Source organism: Bubalus bubalis, chromosome 2 (assembly GCF_019923935.1).
Source record: "Bubalus bubalis isolate 160015118507 breed Murrah chromosome 2, NDDB_SH_1, whole genome shotgun sequence".
Classification (NCBI taxonomy): Eukaryota; Metazoa; Chordata; class Mammalia; order Artiodactyla; family Bovidae; genus Bubalus; species Bubalus bubalis.
Window position 1 is genome coordinate 137,851,463 of NC_059158.1, and position 19,877 is coordinate 137,871,339.

The following is a 19,877-nucleotide window of genomic DNA, read 5'->3' on the forward strand; positions in this document are numbered from 1 at the left end:
TTTTCTCTTTGAATTAAGCCCAGATTTCTGGGCTCAATTACAGGCTTCATCAGAATCACTGGGGGTGAGGTTCTAGAACATGTACTTTGCGTTTGTGTGTCTGTGTGTGCATGTGACTTTATTCAAAAATTCTTAAATTGAAGTATAGTTGATTTATAATATTGTGTTAATTTGAGGTGTTAGTTTGAGTATTAGTTTGAGGCAAAATGATTCCATTTTATATATATATATATATATATTTTTATATATATATATATATAAGGGCTACCCTACTGGTTCAGTGGTAAAGAATCTGCTCGCCAATGCAAGAGACCTGGGTCAATCCCTGGGTTAGGAAGATCTCCTGGAGGAGGAAATGGCAACCCACTCCAGTAATCCTCCCTGGGAAGTCCCATGGACAGAGGAGCCTGGCAGGCTACAGTTCACTGGGCTGCAAAAGAGCTGGACACGACTTAGTGACTAAACAACAACATATACATATGCAATTGTATGCGTGAACTGAACTGTATATATATATATGCACACATATAATATTTGCTACAGAGTATAGTTCCTATGCTATACAGTAGGACCTTGTATTTATCTACTTTATACGTAGTACTGTTAGAACAGGTACTTTTGACAAGCACTGCAGATTATCTGAATGCACACTAAATCTGAATACTACTCATCTACCTTCAAACAGGTTATAAGATGGTTATTTTCTACCCATCCCAGTTACAATCTGTTCTATATGTGATCATCTTTTTATCATCATAAAAATAATTTATGGAAAGCAACAACATTCTAGTCTCCCATACAATTTTTCCAGCTCTCCTATTAGCATTTAGCCCCAAATGACAGTGTTTCTTAGAGGGAAGGGAAAAACATGATGTTTAAATTTTAAGCTATAAGATGTTTTTCCTACTCAGACCTGGAAAACATCTTTTATACCTGCTGGACATTTGTCTGCACAGATACAAAAATAGATAGGCTTTATAAGTTGAACAAGTATCCCTAGGGATGCCCATGTGATGAGAGGGCAGCAGTGTAGCACAGTGGTTAGGAGAACAGGTTCTCTGGATACACCCTCCTCCACTCATTGGCTGTGCTGTCTGAGGCTCTGTTGCTTAACTTCTCTGAGACCACATTTCCTAAATGAGGATTAATAACAGTGTCAGACTCAGAGAGTAATTAACTCAAGAGGTTAAAATGGAATAATGTACAGAAAGTGCTTAGCACATTGCCTAGCAAGCAGTAATTGCTCAATAAATATTCATCATGACAATACTAATTTGAACACAATATTCTTAATTCTACACCCCAAAGATGGGATACAACCATTTTCAATATTTCTAACCACAATAGAGCCTCTGGGACAGAAAAGTGACAAGTTCAGCAAATCCTTTGGTGCCGCCCCTCAGTTCATTAGAGAAGAAAACGCATGTGTGAAAGGCCAGTCACATTTGGACACAGACCACAGTAGGCTCTATGGTTTTCTACTGGTTGTGTGCTGGCTGGCTACCCGCTATCTGCCCTCAACACAATGTCTAAGAAGGGAGACTTCACATCCACTTGAGGCCCACACAGAACAGGCTTCAATAAACATGTGTGGAACCCCCCAGGTTTCTTGGCATTTCACTCCTTTATACACAGCTGTTCTCTTCCAAGGAAAAACAAAAAAAGCACTGAGAATTAACAGGGGAAATAATGTGAAATAATTTACATCAACACTCCAGATAATTCTCCCTGGCAGCCCAAAATCTTGCTCATGTACGTTACCTAGCATTGCAAAATAAATGTCTTTAACTGTTTGCAAGAGACTCTTCTATTTCTTCACAGCTGTGGGAGCAGTCAGAAAAAGAGAAGGTGGTTGGTAGCCTCAGGGAGTCAGGAAGAAGACAATGCTGTTTGGCTCTAATTTCCTGTTTGGTGTTGTCTCCCTGGGGACACCAGGGAGTGGGTGTGGAGTGGGATGAAGGTAGGAGGAGGGTGGGGATTAGGCCAAGAAGGGAGTACACAACACAGCCTGGTCAGCACCAAGTAAGTCTTAAAGATTTATCTCCATAAATCAATCTATTTGGAACAATTTTCAAGGGCTATGACCATGTCTTGATTTACCTTCTTGTTTGCAGAGGAGCTTCTACAATCTCAAGCATGGGTGGGTGTTTAATCAATATTATGACCTAATACTCCTATTGCTGTAATAGGCTCAGGAAATGAATTCAGCAAATGAACATTCTTCTCCTAGTCACAGAAATCCAAACAAGAAATTTGCCTGATGGAAAGAAGGCTCAGAAATGTTGATGTACACTGATATCTCTGACTTAAACTGATAATCTGTGTTGCATGCTATTTTAGGAACTCATTCTGATTTTGCAGGATCCAGTGGCTTAACTTGCTTTTAGTGCGACACTCCCATAAACAAACTTCAAGTTAGTTTATGTTCCATGCATGAAAGATGGTTGCCACCATCATTCTCTGAGCTGTGTACTAGCTCCACGTTAGCAGTTTTACAGAGAATCAGGTCAACACAGGTTAAATGGAAAACCCAATCTTTACTGAATCACTCAAAAAACAATGGTTTCCTGGGCAGGCGAGATGCTAAATATACAATGACAAACAACAGGTATGCCACTCGTTGCAAAGAACTTACCAGCTAGAGGATCTTTTTAATAAAACAGAATAACAATTTCAATGATAGTTTTATATTGTTCTTCCACGTTAGCCAAGCTGAACTATATTTCATGGAATTCCCTCCACTGTATTGTTCCATCTAGGGTTGGCCCCTTGAGAAAGCTGCATGTTCTGGAAGGGAAACATGAAACTACAGACTGATGGCGTGTTGGGCGCCAAGTGCTATGGCAGCCTGTGCACAGGGCCAGTGACCAGTAGCATCATTGTGTTGGCACAGGATGGTACCAAGCTAATGCTTCTTCAGATCCTACCACATCTTCTTCAATTACTCCTATTCCTGGGCCAGGCACGTGTGAGCTCAGAGGTGAAGCACACAGCTTCTTCTGCAGAACACCCACATGGGCAATGCTGAGCAATGAGATACAGATGGGGGTTCCAGGTTGTCCCTATTTTCCCCCATTTCATATCTAGTTTTTCTTTTCAACTGCTGGCCCACAGTGACTTTAGGACCACACAGAAACCAAGAGGACAGCTTTACATAAATAAATAAACTTCCCCAGCAGCTCACACAATTGTGTAAGGTCTAATTCCTATAATAAATATCTGCATTTATCATGGTGGTTCTCATTCCCTAATTGAACCCTGAGCCTTGAACCCTGAGAGGGATCAATTATCCATGCTTGAGATGCAAAGAGGTTTTAAAGACAATATAGGGTTTATAAGTCTTTCAAAGAAGAAATGGCTTTTAATACATATTTGTGTAAGGAATATCAGTGTTTGCCAATCTAAGCAACAGACAGATATGCCCGCTGAACTCATGTATCTTCTTTGGCAAGTTCTAATAGTCAAACTCCAAAAGACCAATCCAAACCTTCTCTGGTCTTCCCACCTTGAGTATGCTTTCCCCACCTGTTATTTAGAGGAGGCATAAAGTAACAGCTTTTGAACTGTGGTGTTGATGCTTTTGAACTGTGGTGTTAGAGAAGACTCTTGAGAGTTCCTTGGACTGCAAGGAGATCCAACCAGTCAATCCTAAAGGAAATCAGTCCTGAATATTCATTGGAAGGACTGATGCTGAAGCTGAAAGTCCAATACACTGGCCACCTGATGTGAAGAACTGACTCATTGGAAAAGACCCTGATGCTGGGAAAGGTTGAAGGTGGGAAGAGAAGGGGATGACAGGATGAGATGGTTGGATGGCATCACTGACACAATGGACATGAGTTTGAGTAGGCTCCAGGAGTTGGTGATGGACAGGGAAGCCTGGCGTGCTGCAGTCCATGGGGACGCAGAGAGTCGGACATGACTGAGCAACTGAAATGAACTGAACTGAACTGAAAGTAATGGATATAGGATCTAATTTTAAAAAGGAGGAATGGGCTGTAGTCAAGATGGCAGAATGGGAAGTGCCTGAATTCACCTCTTCCCACAGGAACACCAAAACTGCAACTACTTACAGAGCAACCATCCATGAGAATGATCTGAAGACTTGTAGAAAGGATTTCCCCAACAAAAGATATAAAGAACAGACTACAACAAGAAAGATAGGAGGGGCCAAGATGTTGTATACGCAGGACCCATATACCTGGGTAAGAAACCCATAAATGGGAAGAATATCACGATCACAGAGGTCCTCCCCAAGGAGCGAGAGGTCCAAGCCCTACACTGTGCTCTGCAGCCTGGGATCCTGCAGCAGGAAGGTGAGTCCCCAGAACTTCTGCTTTGAAAGCCAGTGGGGCTTATGTTCAGGAGAGCCAGAGAACTTAGGAAACAGACTGCTCTTAAAGAGCATGTGCAGAGGTCGTAGCTTGAAAAAAGCCTGGGTCAGACCTACTTGCTATTCTTGGATAGCCTCTTGAGAGGCAGAAGGCACCTGGGACTTCACCTGAGAATGAAGACACTGGTGGCATCTCCTTGGGGGAGCTCATTCTACCGTGATGTCAGCACTGGCAAGTGCCAGTTTAGAATCCTTCCAATAGCCTATTAGTGCTGGGGGCTTACCTGCCCGCTAGCACCAGCTCCACAGCCCCCAGGCTGCACAGCCAACTGCTTGGGGAGCCTACCACATCCTCCAGTGGGCCCCCAACATGAGGTAGAACCTCACAGCTAAACAAGCTTGGAGCCAGCCTTGCCTCCCAGAAAGCTCACAATAATTGACCCGGCTCCATCAGAGGAGGCACCCACAGCCCAGATGGGGGTACCCCTAGAGCACATAGCTCTGGTGACCAGAAGGGAAAGTGGTGTTGGATCCCATAGGATGTCTCCTACATAAAACCACTTCTCTAAGATCAGAAAATGTAATTGACCTATCTAGTACAGGAAAATAAACACAGAGAATTAGGCAAAATGAGGAGATAGAGAAATATGCTCCAAATGAAGAAACAAGACAAAACCTCAGAAAAAGAACGCAAGTAGAGACAGCAACCTAACTGATGAAGGGTTCAAGGTAATGATCAAAAATGATCATTTTTTGATCATCAAAAAAGATGCTCAGTGAACTTCAAAGAAGAATAGATGAAAACTGGGAGAATTTTAAGAGAGTTAGAAAATATAAAGAAAAAACAAACAAAGCTGAAGAATATACTAACTGAAATGAAAGATACACTAGAAGGAATCAATAGTAGATTAGATGATACAGAGGAATAGTCAGTGATCTGGAAGAGTAGTGGAAATCACCCAAGCTAAACATAAAAAAGAAAAAAAGGATTAAAAGAAATAAGAATACTTTAAGAAACCTCCAGACCACATCAAGCATACCAACATTGCAATATAAGAGTCCCAGAAGGAGAAAAGAAAGAGAAAGGGGCAGAGAACTTACTTGAAGAAATAATAGCTAAAAACTTCCCTAACCTAGGGAAGGAAATAGACATCCAGATCCAAAAAGACATCCAGAGTTTCAAACAAGAGGAACCCAAAGATGTCCACATCAAGTCATACTATAACTAAAATGACAAAAAAATGTATTTCTAAATCACTTTGCTGTAGAGCAGAAACTAGCACAACACTGTAAAACAACTATACTTCAATAAAATAAATTTTTAAAAATATATTAAAAATCTAAAAATTAATAGTAAGAGAAAAGCAACCAGCTATGTATAGTAAGCTGACGTTCAGCAGAGACCTTGCAAGCCAGAAGGGAGTGGCACTATATATTCAAAGCAATGAAAGGAAAAAAACCTACAACTGAGAATACTCTTCCTGGCAAGGTTATCATTCAGATTTGAAGGAAAGATAAAGAATTTTACAAACAAGTAAAAGCTAAAAGAATTCAGCACCACTAACCCAACCTTATAAGAAATCTTAAAGGGACTTCTCCTAGTGAAAAAGAAAAGGCCAAAAGTAGAAATATAAAAATTATGAAAGGAAAAATCTCATGGGTAAAGGCAAACATATATGAAAGGTAGATCACTTATAAAGCTAGTAGAAAGGTCAAAACACAAAAGTAGGAAAAGCATCTATATCCACAGTAAGTAGTTAAGAGACACACAAAACAAAAAAATTTAAAACATGATGCTAGAAATATTAAACATAACAGGGGAAAATAAAAACGTAGGGGTGTTAGAATGTGTTTGAACTTAAGAGATCACTAATATATGTGTGTATGTATATATACACATGCATATAACTTAGATCATCAATATATATGTGTGAATATATATATTCACACATATATACATGCTCAGTTGTTTCAGTTGTATCTGACTCTTTGCAACTCTATGGACTGTAGCCTGCCAGACTCCTCTGTCCATGGGATGCTCCAGGCAATACTGAAGTGTGTTGCAATGCCCTCCTCCAGGGGATGTTCCAGACCTAGGATTGAACCCACGTCTTTTACGTCCCCGGCACTGGGAGGCAGTTCCTTACCACCAGTGCCACTTGGGAAGACCCACACATATATAAAACTTGAGATCATCAATATAAATGTGTGTGTGTGTGTACAGTAACCACAAACCAAGAACCTATAATGTTCCATGTGCTCAGTCACTCAGCTGCGCCTTACTCTTTGTGACCCTATGGACTGTAGCCCAGTAGGCTCCTATGTTCACAGGATTGTTCAGGCAAGAATACTGGAGTGGGTTGCCATTTCCTCCTCCAGGGGCTCTCCCGACCCAGGGATCAAACTTGCATCTCCTGTGTCTCCTGCATTGGAAGGCGGATTCTTTACCACTGAGCGAGTTGGGAAGCCCCAAAACCTATAATTGATACATATAAAAAAACAGAAAAAAATCTAAACACTCAATATAGGCATCAAATCACAATGGAAAAGAACAAAAGAAGAAAAAAAAACCACTACAAAACAACCAAAGGAATTAATGGAATGGCAATAAGAACACACCTATCAATAATTACTTTAAATGTAAATAGACAAAATGTCTCCAATTAAGACATATTTGCCATCCTCACCCAAATTTCCAGCATTCAAAATATAATTATTTCCCAAGCACCTACAATGTACCAGGCTTGGGATACATCAAGAAACAAAACACAGATCCCTACTGTCATGGTGCTTACATTTCGGTGACATATTTACCAAACTCGGCACTTTCAAACAGAACTGATTAACGATGTCACCGTTCACCCAGGGAGTTCTTTGCCATCTCACCCTCACTTGTTCCAAACTCTGTCAGGTTTACGCTTATCTCTGCTTGTCAACACTCCCCACTGCTCAAAGGACACCCAGGATTCTGCTACTTGACCCAGCCTCTACTATCAGACTTATCTACTAACCCCATGTTCCAGCTACATCCAACTGAACCCACCATTGTTCACAGCCATGACCCTTGTGTTCTTCTGCCTCAGCCCTCTCTCCTTTTCTTGGCCTTGTAAACCTCTACACATCCTCTAAGGACTAGCTTAACTGACGTCTCTTCTTGGAAGACTTCGTCTATTCAAGAAGACAGTTATTTGCTTCTTCCTCCAATTCAGTTATGACACTGTACTGATCTACTCACCTGTTTGCATCCCATCCAGACTGAGAACTCACTGAAGTCAAGGATAATGCCATCTTGGACCACCCCAGGTAGCCCCTAACACCATGCCAGGCACGCAGGAGGTACTTAAATAAACAGCTGTTCGCCCTCTCGCATTAAAGGTTTTGCATTAGAGCCTTTTGCTCACCAGTGAGAATCCCTAATTCAGCAGAAAGCATTTCTCTCTTTCTAGAAACTGGAGGTGCTAGATTAAATAAGATAATCACTCACTTCACTTCTGGAGGCAACAGCCCGGTGCAACGGGGTCAGCCACATGTTGTCCTTGGCATTCACACGAGCTCCTGGAACCAAACAGCACAGGTTAGAAGCATAATACAGTCAGGGCAAGTTCTGCTGATGTGAAGTCAGATGCTGTATCTCGTGCTCTTGTTTGCCTGGTACAAACAACACATTTTGTTTGTTTGTTTGTTTTCTCTTTGTATCAATCATGTGCTTTCTGGCCAGACAGGAGGCGATACTGAGTCCAGTAGAAGAAGCAAGATCATGAGTTTAGAATGTCACAAGAATTAGGTTAGGACTAGAAGAGAAACAGGAGAAGGAAATGGCAACCCACTCCAGTACTCTTGCCTGGAGAATCCCACGGACGGAGGAGCCTGGTAGGCTGCAGTCCATGGGGTCGCTAAGAGTCGGACACGACTGAGCGACTTCACTTTCACTTTTATGCATTGGAGAAGGAAATGGCAACCCACCCCATTGTTCTTGCCTGGAGAATCCCAGGGACGGGGGAGCCTGGTGGGCTGCCGTCTATGGGGTCGCACAGAGTCGGACACAACTGAAGCAACTTAGCAGCAGCAGCAGCAGAAGAGAAATAACAGTGTCTCACTGGGTAGGCGATACAGTTTTAAGAAAACTGAGATTCTCCAGAACTTTAGAAATATAGGTTCTGAAGAATGGAGAATTTCTCAAGGGTGTGGATATATGTATGTGTGCTCCTGAATATAATATATATTCCTGAATATAAACTATATAATCACATGCATTATTTTATTTTTAGTCATTAAGCATATTTATCTCACAGGGCAGACAACATCCTTCTTGACAAATTATTAGGGATTAGCAGTCTTTTAACAAAGGTATATTATATTAAAGGCCAGTGAGATGTCAAACAAATTTGTAAAGTTGGGTTCTGATGAGACTTGATCTGGGCTAAAGGGATTAGCAGAAATCCATTTTATCCGAGACCCTAATTATTCCTCTGGAACTAGCCACATATTTCGGTGGGAAGAAGCTACTTCCATGGGCGCTTTTGAACAGACACCACATGAAGCCTCTGTGGGCCGTCACAACTCCCTCGCACCATGGGGTGGGCAGACAGGGTAACACAGCCCTGTCTCCTCAGCCGGACTAGTCTGAACCAGAGCTGTGAAAACTACCTATTACCACGAACAGCAAAAGACCTATTTTGCTTCACATTTTCGATCATATGAGTAATACATTAACGTATTCTTCTTTTAAAAGATAGATTGTTATAGATTTAGGTAAAGCCCCTTTGAGAATCACCCCCAATGCTGGACTCTCTTCACTCCCTGAAGAAAACTACTACTCTGAGTTGGTATATGAGATCCTGATTTATGTCTTATATACAAATATGTGTTCCAATATTTCACTGTAAACAATGCTGCTATGAACAACCATAAAATGACTCTATGCAAATGTGTAAGTATTGTTCTAGGATACATAATTAGAAATGGACCTTCTGTGTCACTGACCATGTACTTTTGGTTTTAATAGTTTCAACCCTTCAAAGTGTGCCAATTTATACACTCACAGTGTATGACTGCTTTATTTCCTCACATTTTCATCAATACTTGATATTATCAGTTATTTATTATTATTCAAGGAATATGCATAACAATCTCTTTGAGTTCTTCTCCAGAACTAGGGCCACCACTCAAGTGGAGGATGGTAACCTCAGGCTGAGCAGAAGATTCCTGGAGCACTGCCCAGTTGCCTCACCACCAACCAATCAGAAGAAAGTCACACAGTCTGCAGCCCTCACTCCAAATGTTGCCTTCCTCTTCTGGGGACCGGTGATGACCTATTAGGCCTCCTGTTTGGCCCCTGTCTGTTTCATCACTGACTGGGTCCAACAGTTTTGGGCTAAACTGCTGTCAGTACAACTGGAGAAGGAAATGGCAACCCAATCCAGTGTTCTTGCCTGGAGGATCCCAGGGACGGGGGAGCCTGGTGGGCTGCCGTCTATGGGGTCGCACAGAGTCGGACACGACTGAAGCGACTTAGCAGCTGTTAGTACAAGGGCTTCCCAGGTGGCACTAGTGGTAAAGAACCCGTCTGCCAATACAGGCGACACAGGAGATGTGGGTTCAGTCCCTGGGTCAGGAAGATCCCCTGGAGGAGGAAATGGCAACCCACTCCTATATTTTTGCTTGGAGAATCCCATGGAGAGAGGAGCCTGGTGGGCTACAGTCCAAAGGGTCGCAAAGAATTGGATACAACTGAAGTGACTGTGCACATCAGTTACTTAAAATATTGCAAATCTGACTGGAAGAAAATGGTCTTACATTTCTGTGTTGCCTATTTAACAATGAGATTGGGCATCTTCTAATATGTTTGTTCATTAGCCACTTGTATTCATTCCCTGAGAACCATTTATTTATATTCTTTGCGTATTCCCCTTATTTTTCTTATAATTTATATGTATACATTAATATTGTAGTTACTATTTTTACTGTTTATGTATTCTAAAATTCTAAAAAAAAATGTTTTATGTAGATTCAAATGTGGCTTTTAGTATCAAAACTCTTTTAAGGAGAAAAATGCCCCTGAGCTTGCTGGGTAACATAAAGCAACATACACTCCCATGTGTAACAAACACCACACTGTGTTCATGCAGCTTTGGACTCACTTGAGAAATTGAAAGCTAATTAGAAATCTAGGGAGTAGATTCAGTCACTGTGTAAGCCTTCCATTCCTCCACTAATCCTCCTCCACAAGGTTGAAGAGGCAGCTGCCAGGGAAACCACCTCTCCCAGAACAACAAAATTATTATGACAAAAGCAGAGTTATCTGAATGGGGACGCATATTTCATCAGTGTCATCTCGTGAGACTGGCTTCCTCATCCTCTTCCTCTGTCTATCGGACAGTCTTGTTTACATGTCAGAGGGAGATGTCAGATGGTTTGAGTTGAATATTTATAACTGATTTTTCTAAAGGAAGCTTCATGTTATTTACCTGCCTGTCAGGCACCATTGTGCACTGAAGGACACAGAGTCAGCATGTCTAATGATTTAAAGGCAAATGCTTTTTCCCCCAAGCACGTTTTTAATTTTTTTTTTTTTAAAGCACCAGGTTATACTGATTCTCCAGAAACCAAGACCTAATTAAAAGTTATCAGGCATGAACTCTAAAATATCTTTTTTTTTTTTTATCTTATCCCTACTACTGCTTGATTTTATTTTCATAGATAACAGGAGTAAAGAGAACTCTGAGCATATTTTCAGAGGCAATATTTCTGTTCTTCTCACCGTGTCATTTAGAAACAAGTAGGACAAAGAAAAAAGATAGATCAAATGACTAAAAATCTTACAGGCCAGCGAGAACAGGCCAGCCAATGTTTGGCTTTTAATTATAGAAATAAATATGAAAGAAAGATCACATGAAATATGATTATAATACAGTGAGATCAGCTTGCTATTGATTTTTTAAAAACAAACACTGTCCTGCAAAGCAATGACCTAAGAAGAGTATATGATAATTCCAAATATGTGGCAATTGCTCAAAACATTTTAAAAATTCCCCTTGGAGTTGCCTTTGGGGCCAGTTTATATGCCTATCAGCAAACGGCCCATTACTTTATAATCACACTGCATTGGAGATCAAAATCAGCATTGCCTCATTTAATTACCCCTCTTTTTCTAGACCCCCCCAAAAATCAAATCCAACCTCAAAGGATGAATATTTGTTATGCATGAAAGAATCCAAAAAATGACCTGCCACCAGCTCTGGAGGCAATTTGCACTGGGAGTGGTAATCACATTTTGAAAAATCACAGGAAATAATTTCATAGGAATACCACTTGTTTGGTGGCCTACATTCTAATTTATTTTTTTTTAATTAATAGTTACAACTCACAAACACTCACATGTTATAGGGTGTGTACTCCCAGTTTTCTTCCTTCAGCTCAGAACTCTCTCTCTAACCCTGTGTGTTTCCAGAATTTCTCTACAAGGTCTTGTTACTATGGCTGTTTCTCTGTGTGCTCTGCTCCTTATATCTCAACACTAGTCTCTTAACTCTTAGCTACTGATTGGTTCACACTGATCTCATTCATATATCTCCAGGCAAATGATTTAGCAAGCTCTTGACCTTCTCTCTGCCTTAATCCTGACTCAGTCAGTTCCAAAACAGAAGCTACAAGCAGGTGGTGAAAATAAAGCCAGAAGCAGTTATAAGAAGAGGAAATCTGCAAGGCCTGAATTCCTTGCTGTCTACTCAGAGACACTCAGGGTTCCATCTGCCTAGCTAACAAAAGATAATGTCAGTAGGAATTTAGTGGGCTTGAGTTACACTATGCTCTGTAAGTTAATACAACAATGGAGAACACAGCTGTAATGGGAGATTCTGGCAAAGTCAAATGATTTGTCCAACATGGGAATAATTAGCACCTCATTCATTATTAAACTGGAAAACAATTTGGTTGGATTCCCTAAAGGGTCAACTGCCAGATGTAAGTCTAAAGATGAAATCGCTGCTCTTGCAATGATATTTGTTTAGGAATATACTATACAAAATGAATAAAGGACCTTTCAGGGAAATTAAAACCATAAGAATTCCAAGAGTTTGCTAAGCTTCCACAGTTGAGTAAAATTCCTAAAGAACCTTCACAATTCTCTTCCGTATCCTAAGTCTTCCTAATTTGATGAGGGAAGGAGGAAAAATTCCATAGCATGTGCCACCTGAAATTATACTAGAGGCATTAACAGCACAGTGATTCTTCCAAGATGACTGGGCTAAGGAAACAGGTGTACAGATCAAGAGATACAGAACAGTTTCTCCTGGCTCTGAATGAGCCCTGTTTAAAAGAGGCTGGGGTGCTCCATGCCCACATAAAGGAAAGGTGAAACCAAGTCTCTTGATTATCAGACCCTAGATGCCTGGGAAAAAAATAGATGGGTCACCTCCATGCTGAAGAATTAAAATATTCCCCTTCAAATGTAGAAAAACAAACAAACCAACACACACAAAAAGCATAGCTGGGGATATAAGACAAAGTTCTAAATTTGCACAGTCATGAACCAAACATTCCTCTGAGAACCCTGAGCTGTGTTTTAAAACAACACTTAGAAGGTAGGTAGAGCTTGCTGGGATCATTAGGTCTCATACCACAAAAGTCTTTATTTTGCACCTCCACCAATTCTGCCTATAATTTTCCATGGGCCAAATTTCTACTGCTGGGGCAACCAGCCAGGTGTGCACTGGCTGTTAGCCACAGACTGTGCCAGTGCCAAGTACTACATATTTGTTTGGAACACAGCCTTGAAACATCTTTAGAATTATCAGAAGGAAGGCCTGTTCTCAAGAGCACAAAAAATACTCCACAAAATCTAACCTAATCTCCATGAGACTGTCAGGAGCATGTAGCACAAGCATTGCAAGGCATAGAATACTTGTTTCCTGAGAAAAGCTACCTCAAGAACACAACCACAACAAAAATAAGGGCAATGTGAATATTCCTTGTGCATCATAGCACCATTCTTTTCCAGTGTTCTTCTCCAATACTACTCCAATACTGTATCAGTTCCTATCTTTGCATAGCTGACTTTGGAATTCTACAATTTCCCTTTACTACTGCAAACAAAGTCAAAACCAAAACCTTATTATTGGTCTTTTGCATAGTCTCTGGGCAGCGGCATTTCCTCCAGATTTGAATCTCCCCAAACCAAGATGCAGGTCAGGAAGCAACAGTTAGAACTGGACATGGAACAACAGACTGGTTCCAAATAGGAAAAGGAGTACATCAAGGCTGTATATTGTCACCTTGCTTATTTAACTTATATGCAGAGTACATCATGAGAAACGCTGGGCTGGAAGAAGCACAAGCTGGAATCAAGACTGCTGGGAGAAATATTAATAACCTCAGATATGCAGATGATACCACCTTTATGGCAGAAAGTGAAGAGGAACTAAAAAGCCTCTTGCTGAAAGTGAAAGAGGAGAGTGAAAAAGTTGGCTTAAAGCTCAACATTCAGAAAACAAAGATCATAGCATCTGGTCCCATCACTTCATGGGAAATAGATGGGGAAACAGTGGAAACAGTGTCAGACTTTATTTTTGGGGGATCCCAAATCCCTGCAGATGGTGATTGCAGCCATGAAATTAAAAGATGCTTACTCTTTGAAAGGAAAGTTAACACCAATCTAGATAGTATATTCAAAAGCAGAGACATTACTTTGCCAACAAAGGTCCATCTAGTCAAGGCTATGGTTTTTCCAGTGGTCATATATGAATGTGAAAGTTGGACTGTGAAGAAAGCTGAGCACCGAAGAATTGATGCTTTTGAACTGTGGTGTTGGAGAAGACTCTTGAGAGTCCCTTGGACTGCAAGGAGATCCAACCAGTCCATTCGAAAGGAGATCAGTCCTGGGTATTCTTTGGAAGGACTGATGCTAAAGCTGAGACTCCAGTACTTTGGCCACCTCATGTGAAGAGTTGACTCATTGGAAAAGACTCTGATGCTGGGAGGGATTGGGGGCAGGAGGAAAAGGGGACAACAAAGGATGAGATGGCTGGATGGCATCACCGACTTAATGGACATGAGTTTGGGTGAACTCTGGGAGTTGGTGATGGACAGGGAAGCCTGGCGTGTTGTGATTCATGGGGTCGCAAAGAGTTGGACATGACTGAGCGACTGAACTGAACTGAAACCAAAAGAATGAAGAAGAAAGCCAGCTAGCCTGCATGCAATCCGCACTGAGACTCATGCACATGCTTAGATCCATTCCAGGGATTTGTCCCGCAAATACTCAAAGGAGAAAGCACATGCTGGTTTTGGGTGAGATGTACCAAGTAAAGGTGCTTCAGTTCAGTTCAGTTCAGCCGCTCAGTCCTGTCCGACTCTTTGCGACCCCATGATTCGCAGCACACCAGGCCTCCCTGTCCATCACCAACTCCCGGAGTTCACTCAGACTCACGTCCATCGAGTCAGTGATGCCATCCAGCCATCTCATCCTCTGTCGTCCCCTTCTCCTTTTGCCCCCAATCCCTCCCAGCATCCGAGTCTTTTCCAATGAGTCAACTCTTCGCATGAGGTGGCCAAAGTACTGGAGTTTCAGCTTTAGCATCATTCCCTCCAAAGAAATCCCAGGGCTGATCTCCTTCAGAATGGACTGGTTGGATCTCCTTGCAGTCCAAGGGACTCTCAAGTCTTCTCCAACACCACAGTTCAAAAGCATCAATTCTTCGGTGCTCAGCTTTCTTCACAGTCCAGCTCTCACATCCATACATGACCACTGGAAAAACCATAGCCTTGACTAGATGGACCTTTGTTGGCAAAGTAATGTCTCTGCTTTTCAATATGCTATCTAGTAAAGGTGCTTATGCGTTGTTTAGTCATGCAATCGTGTCCAACTCATTGAAATCCTATGGACTGTAGCCCGCCAGGCTCTTCTGTCCATGGGAATTTTCCAGGCAAGAATACTGGAGTGGGTTGCCATTTCCTCCTCCAGGGGATCTTCCTGACACAGGGATGGAACCCATGTCTTCTGCATCTCCTGTATTGACAGGCAGATTCTTTACCACTGAGCCACCTGGGATTCCCCCCAAGTATATAGGTTTCCAAAAATGAAAATATTGGTATTTTAAAATCTGATGAAATATTTAAAATACATAGAAAAATAAAGAGACAGTATCATAAAGACCAGTATGCACACAACATGTGCTGGCCATATATTTACTCCCAATTTTTAAAAAATGAAGTATTTTACAGAATTGCTGTCTCTTTTATACCTTCCCCTGAAAACACCTCTCACTCTATTTGCCTCCTCAGAGGTAACTACTATCCAGAAACTGATGTTTCATTTTTTCCCATATTTTTATGCTTTGATTACATTATAGTCATGTATCTAACCTAACCTCCATGAGGTTAAGTTAAACAAAATAGTACTGTTTTGCAATGCAATTTCATTTCAGTTCAGTTCAGTCGCTCAGTCATGTCCAACTCTTTGCGACCCCATAAACTGCAGCACGCCAGGCCTCCCTGTCCAATGAAATTTAAAAATATGTAAATACACACATATCTATGTGTATTCATGTAGATTTAAAGGAATCCATTTTCCTTCTTTAATTTTTAGTTTTTTACAATGAAAGAAACAGATATCCAAATGTACAGAATGCATCCACAATACTGGGCCTGACTACTTGTTAAGATGGTCAGGAATCAGACTTTCAAAGCAACATAAAAATGTTTTACTGGAGAAGTCATTTCTTTTTCTTTTTTTTTAATTTATTTATTTTAATTGGAGGCTAATTACTTTACAATATTGTATTAGTGGACAATACAAGACATTCTTATTGAAAAATGACTAAGAATGTCTTGTATTGTCCCTTGTCTACTGACAAAATCAATGACCAAATAAATGTCCACAAGCACAATAAAGAAACTTTGTTTGGGTTCTTTGTAGTAGTCAATCTAGTAAATTGGTTATTTAAATTTTCACATGCCATTGACTTTTAAGCACAGCTGGTATTTACCTGACAGAATCAGGAGTTCAATTATCTCTGCATCTCCCAGAAACGCAGCCACATGAAGTGGGGTTCGCTTCTCAGAATCCTGAAACGATGGCAAAGATAAACAAGTCAGTACCGGCCGGAGGTGCCTTTGGTAGATACAGTATGACATGTCACTTACTCTGAGGTTAATGCTTGTGGGAGAGAGTGAAGGCCAAACATCTATTCAGATGAGTGCTGGTTACACATTTCTCTCAGCATCTCCCCCAGTCACATAAAGGAAAGATCCCCATTTTTGTGTCTGTATGTTATATTTGCCTCATTGCTCCTTTTTTTAAAGCCCAGCTCAGGTCAAGGATGGCCCATCATGCAGTGGAATTATCTTTAAATCCTCAGCATGGGTAAAAAAATTTCAAAGCTTCTACCTATCTTAACAGCACAGTTCAAAGCTTTCAATGACTTATTTTCTAAGAAAACCTAGTGAAACTATTCACAAGGACATGAAATATAAATACAATTATTTTCCATTACTGTTGCTTAGACCACTGCCCATTCATGTAATACTTATTGAATGCCTACTGTGTGTCAGGAACCAGATTCTGGGGACAGAGGGGTGACTACGACTTCATGAAACTTACAATCAAGTGGGAAGGCTGATAATAGTCATGTAACCCAATGACACATGAGATCCTTTCAGATGGTGATAAAGACTATAACAAAATTAAAACAGGATAATGAGATCAAGTGACTGTGAAGATGGGAATAAGATTCCTTAGAATGGTTGAGTAAGGCCTTTCTGAAGGTGCTGACACTGAAGCTGAGAGCTGAGGCAGATATTACTAACTCTGTTGTACAGATAAGAAACTATGGCTCAAATAAATTAAGAAATGTCCTCAAGACTCCACAGGTATATAGCAGAGTCAAGATTAGACTTTCACCTGTCAGATTCCAGACTAAGTCCTTTGCATGGCTGTGAGGCAGCATGATAACAGGCAGGGGAAAAAAATACTGCTTCCCCATCTGTAAATTGGAGATAATACCTCCCTAGAGGACTGATAAGAGCATTCAAGACAATGTAAGTAAGTCCTCGGTAGGTATGAGGCTTGGTGCATGCACAGCAAGTGCTCCATGGTAGCCATGTTAGTCACAGCACAGATAGTTGTGGGATACTGTAACCCAGAAGGACCCTATGGGGCCTTCCCAGGACAGAACCCCCATCCGAGTCCTCTACCTGCCTCGTTTGTAGAAAAACTTTAGCTTCCAAGGCTTTCCCCTAGTTTCAAAGAACAAATTTAATCAAAATGAGAAAATGCAGGAACAAAGAAAAGAGAAAATAATACAGACATTAAATAAAATCTAGGACCTTTAGTTCCTCCTCGAGGGCTATAGATAATATCCTAAGCCACATCCTTGAGTTGTTTTGCAGATACTGAAACCTCCACCAAGAGGAAGAAGTTAACTGCATGCTGACATAAGCACGTAGATCCCAGACAAGTTGGAACCAGAATGTTGAGGATGCTGACACCCAACTACCTCACCACCAACCAACCAGAAGAATGGCCATAAACTGATCATACACCCCAAAACCCTCTCCATCACCCTGACTTTAAAAACCTTTCCCTGAAAGCCATCAAGGAGTTCAGGAGTTTTGAGCATCAGCCGCCCATACTCCTTGCTTGGCCTTGGCAATAAATGCTGCATGTTCCTTCACCACAATCCGGTATCAGTAGATTGTCTTCACTGCACACAGGCGAGCAGATCCAAGTTTGGTTCAATAACAATATCTTCCCTTGAAGACTGAGAACTCTCATAGGGTACAGAATAGGTCTTACCTCTCCCTATAGTACCACCATACTAGGTGAACAAGTGAAGTGAAGTGAAAGTCACTCAGTCGTGTCCAACTCATTGCGACCCCATGGACTATAAAGTCCATGGAATTCTCCAGGCCAGAATACTGGAGTGGGTAACCTTTCCCTTCTCCAAGGGCTCTTCCCAACCCAGGGATCGAACCCAGGTCTCCTGCATTGCAGGTGGATTCTTTACCAGCTGAGCCACAGGGAAAGCCCATACTAGGTGCTCAGCATAAACTGACCAAACTCAACTAGTCTACATGCATGGCCTCTGCTACAAACTTTCAGCAGCTATCCTATAACAAAGGTAACCAAAGCCTATGCACCATCTTGGTGGTTTCTCCAGAAACTAGGATGCATTTTAGTTTTGACATTTGTAGAGTCACTATTGATTTTAATCATCATTCCTATCATTGCTTGATTAGACAATATACCTAACAGCCCTTGAAGCCCAAGGATGTTATTTTGTTTTCTGACAGTTCAGGTCCTCTGCTCTCAGTCTCTTTCAGACTATAGCTTTTAGGCATTTCATGACTCACTAATATCTAAAACAGATGGTTGGCAGGGAACATGACAAGAACTGATCCTCTAGCCAGCCTATTTGTTAGGAGGTCTGGTCAACAGGTTTTATGAAGAGATTAACTAACTTTTCAGTGGGTCAAAAGAGGGGGTTTGAATTAACTGGGAATATATGTTGTCTATGCATGCTGCAGGCAATCACTACATATAAGAGGAAGTAGGGCAGTCACATTACTATTCCATATTAGATAATGATATGCCTTAGAAAAGGACTTCCCTGGTAGCTTAGTCAGTTAAGAGACCGCCTGCAATGCAGGAGACCCAGGTTCGATCCCTGGGTTGGGAACATCCCCTGGAGAGGGAAATGGCAACCCACTACAGTATTCTTGCCTGGAGAATTCCATGAATGGAGAAGCCCAGCAGGCTACAGCCCATGGAATCACAGAGTTGGACAGGACTGAGCTACTAACACTATTTTAACACCATGGCTTAGAAAATTCAGTAAGATATAAAACCACGGTTAACCCTCTTATTGCCATATCATCCTTTCTGTGAAAATAAAGATTCAGTGTTTAAAAGCATATTTGCTTATTTGAGAATCAAGTATTAATTTATACAGTGAACTATACAAATAACTGAGATCAGACTTTCACAAATGTCTTCTACTTCTATTTCTTCTATTGATGTTTCTACAAGCACTTTCCTTTTTAGCTTTATATTCTCTTTGAATCCTCTATAATAACTGAAAAGTATCTATTGGGCCCTAGGATAAAAGTTATAAAATTATATGTTCGTTAATAAATTGAACTGGTTCCAGAGTTTGGTTCAACAAATAAAACCTCACCTAAGTGATTTAAACAAGGACTAACCCAACCCAAATTATGACTTTAATTTGACCTGAAGCATAGTCAATGCTCTGTTTGAGAACTTGGCCTCAAATAAAAGCCAAAAAATACCAATATTCAAATCTGGTTGGTCCATCATTATATAACAGGCTTTACTCATCCGGTAGGTGCTTTTATGACATGACTTGTTCAAATTGAAGTTTTTATATTATAATATGGGTGTGTTACATGAGATCATGTTTTTACAACTCCTTGATTATAAATCCTATTTTTCCTCTTAATATGCATTTAAAGGTTTCCTATAGCTTTCTTAACACCTATGCCAATTGATACTCTCCTTCAGTGACAAGCCATAAACAGGCAACAGCAG

General features: G+C 41.0%; 1 protein-coding gene across 12 annotated transcripts in view; it reads right to left on the reverse strand.

The window, feature by feature from the left end:
• Nucleotides 1-19,877, reverse strand: part of ANKRD44 (ankyrin repeat domain 44) — a 314,414-nt gene that overhangs the window by 128,099 nt on the left and 166,438 nt on the right. For all 12 annotated transcript variants that reach the window (XM_006078152.3, XM_044936824.1, XM_025277923.2 and 9 more), the window contains 2 exons: nt 16,318-16,396; nt 7,818-7,888 (listed from right to left, as the gene is read on the reverse strand). In XM_006078152.3, coding sequence (XP_006078214.2) covers nt 7,818-7,888; nt 16,318-16,396 — 150 coding nt within the window. The remainder of the gene's footprint in view (nt 1-7,817; nt 7,889-16,317; nt 16,397-19,877) is intronic.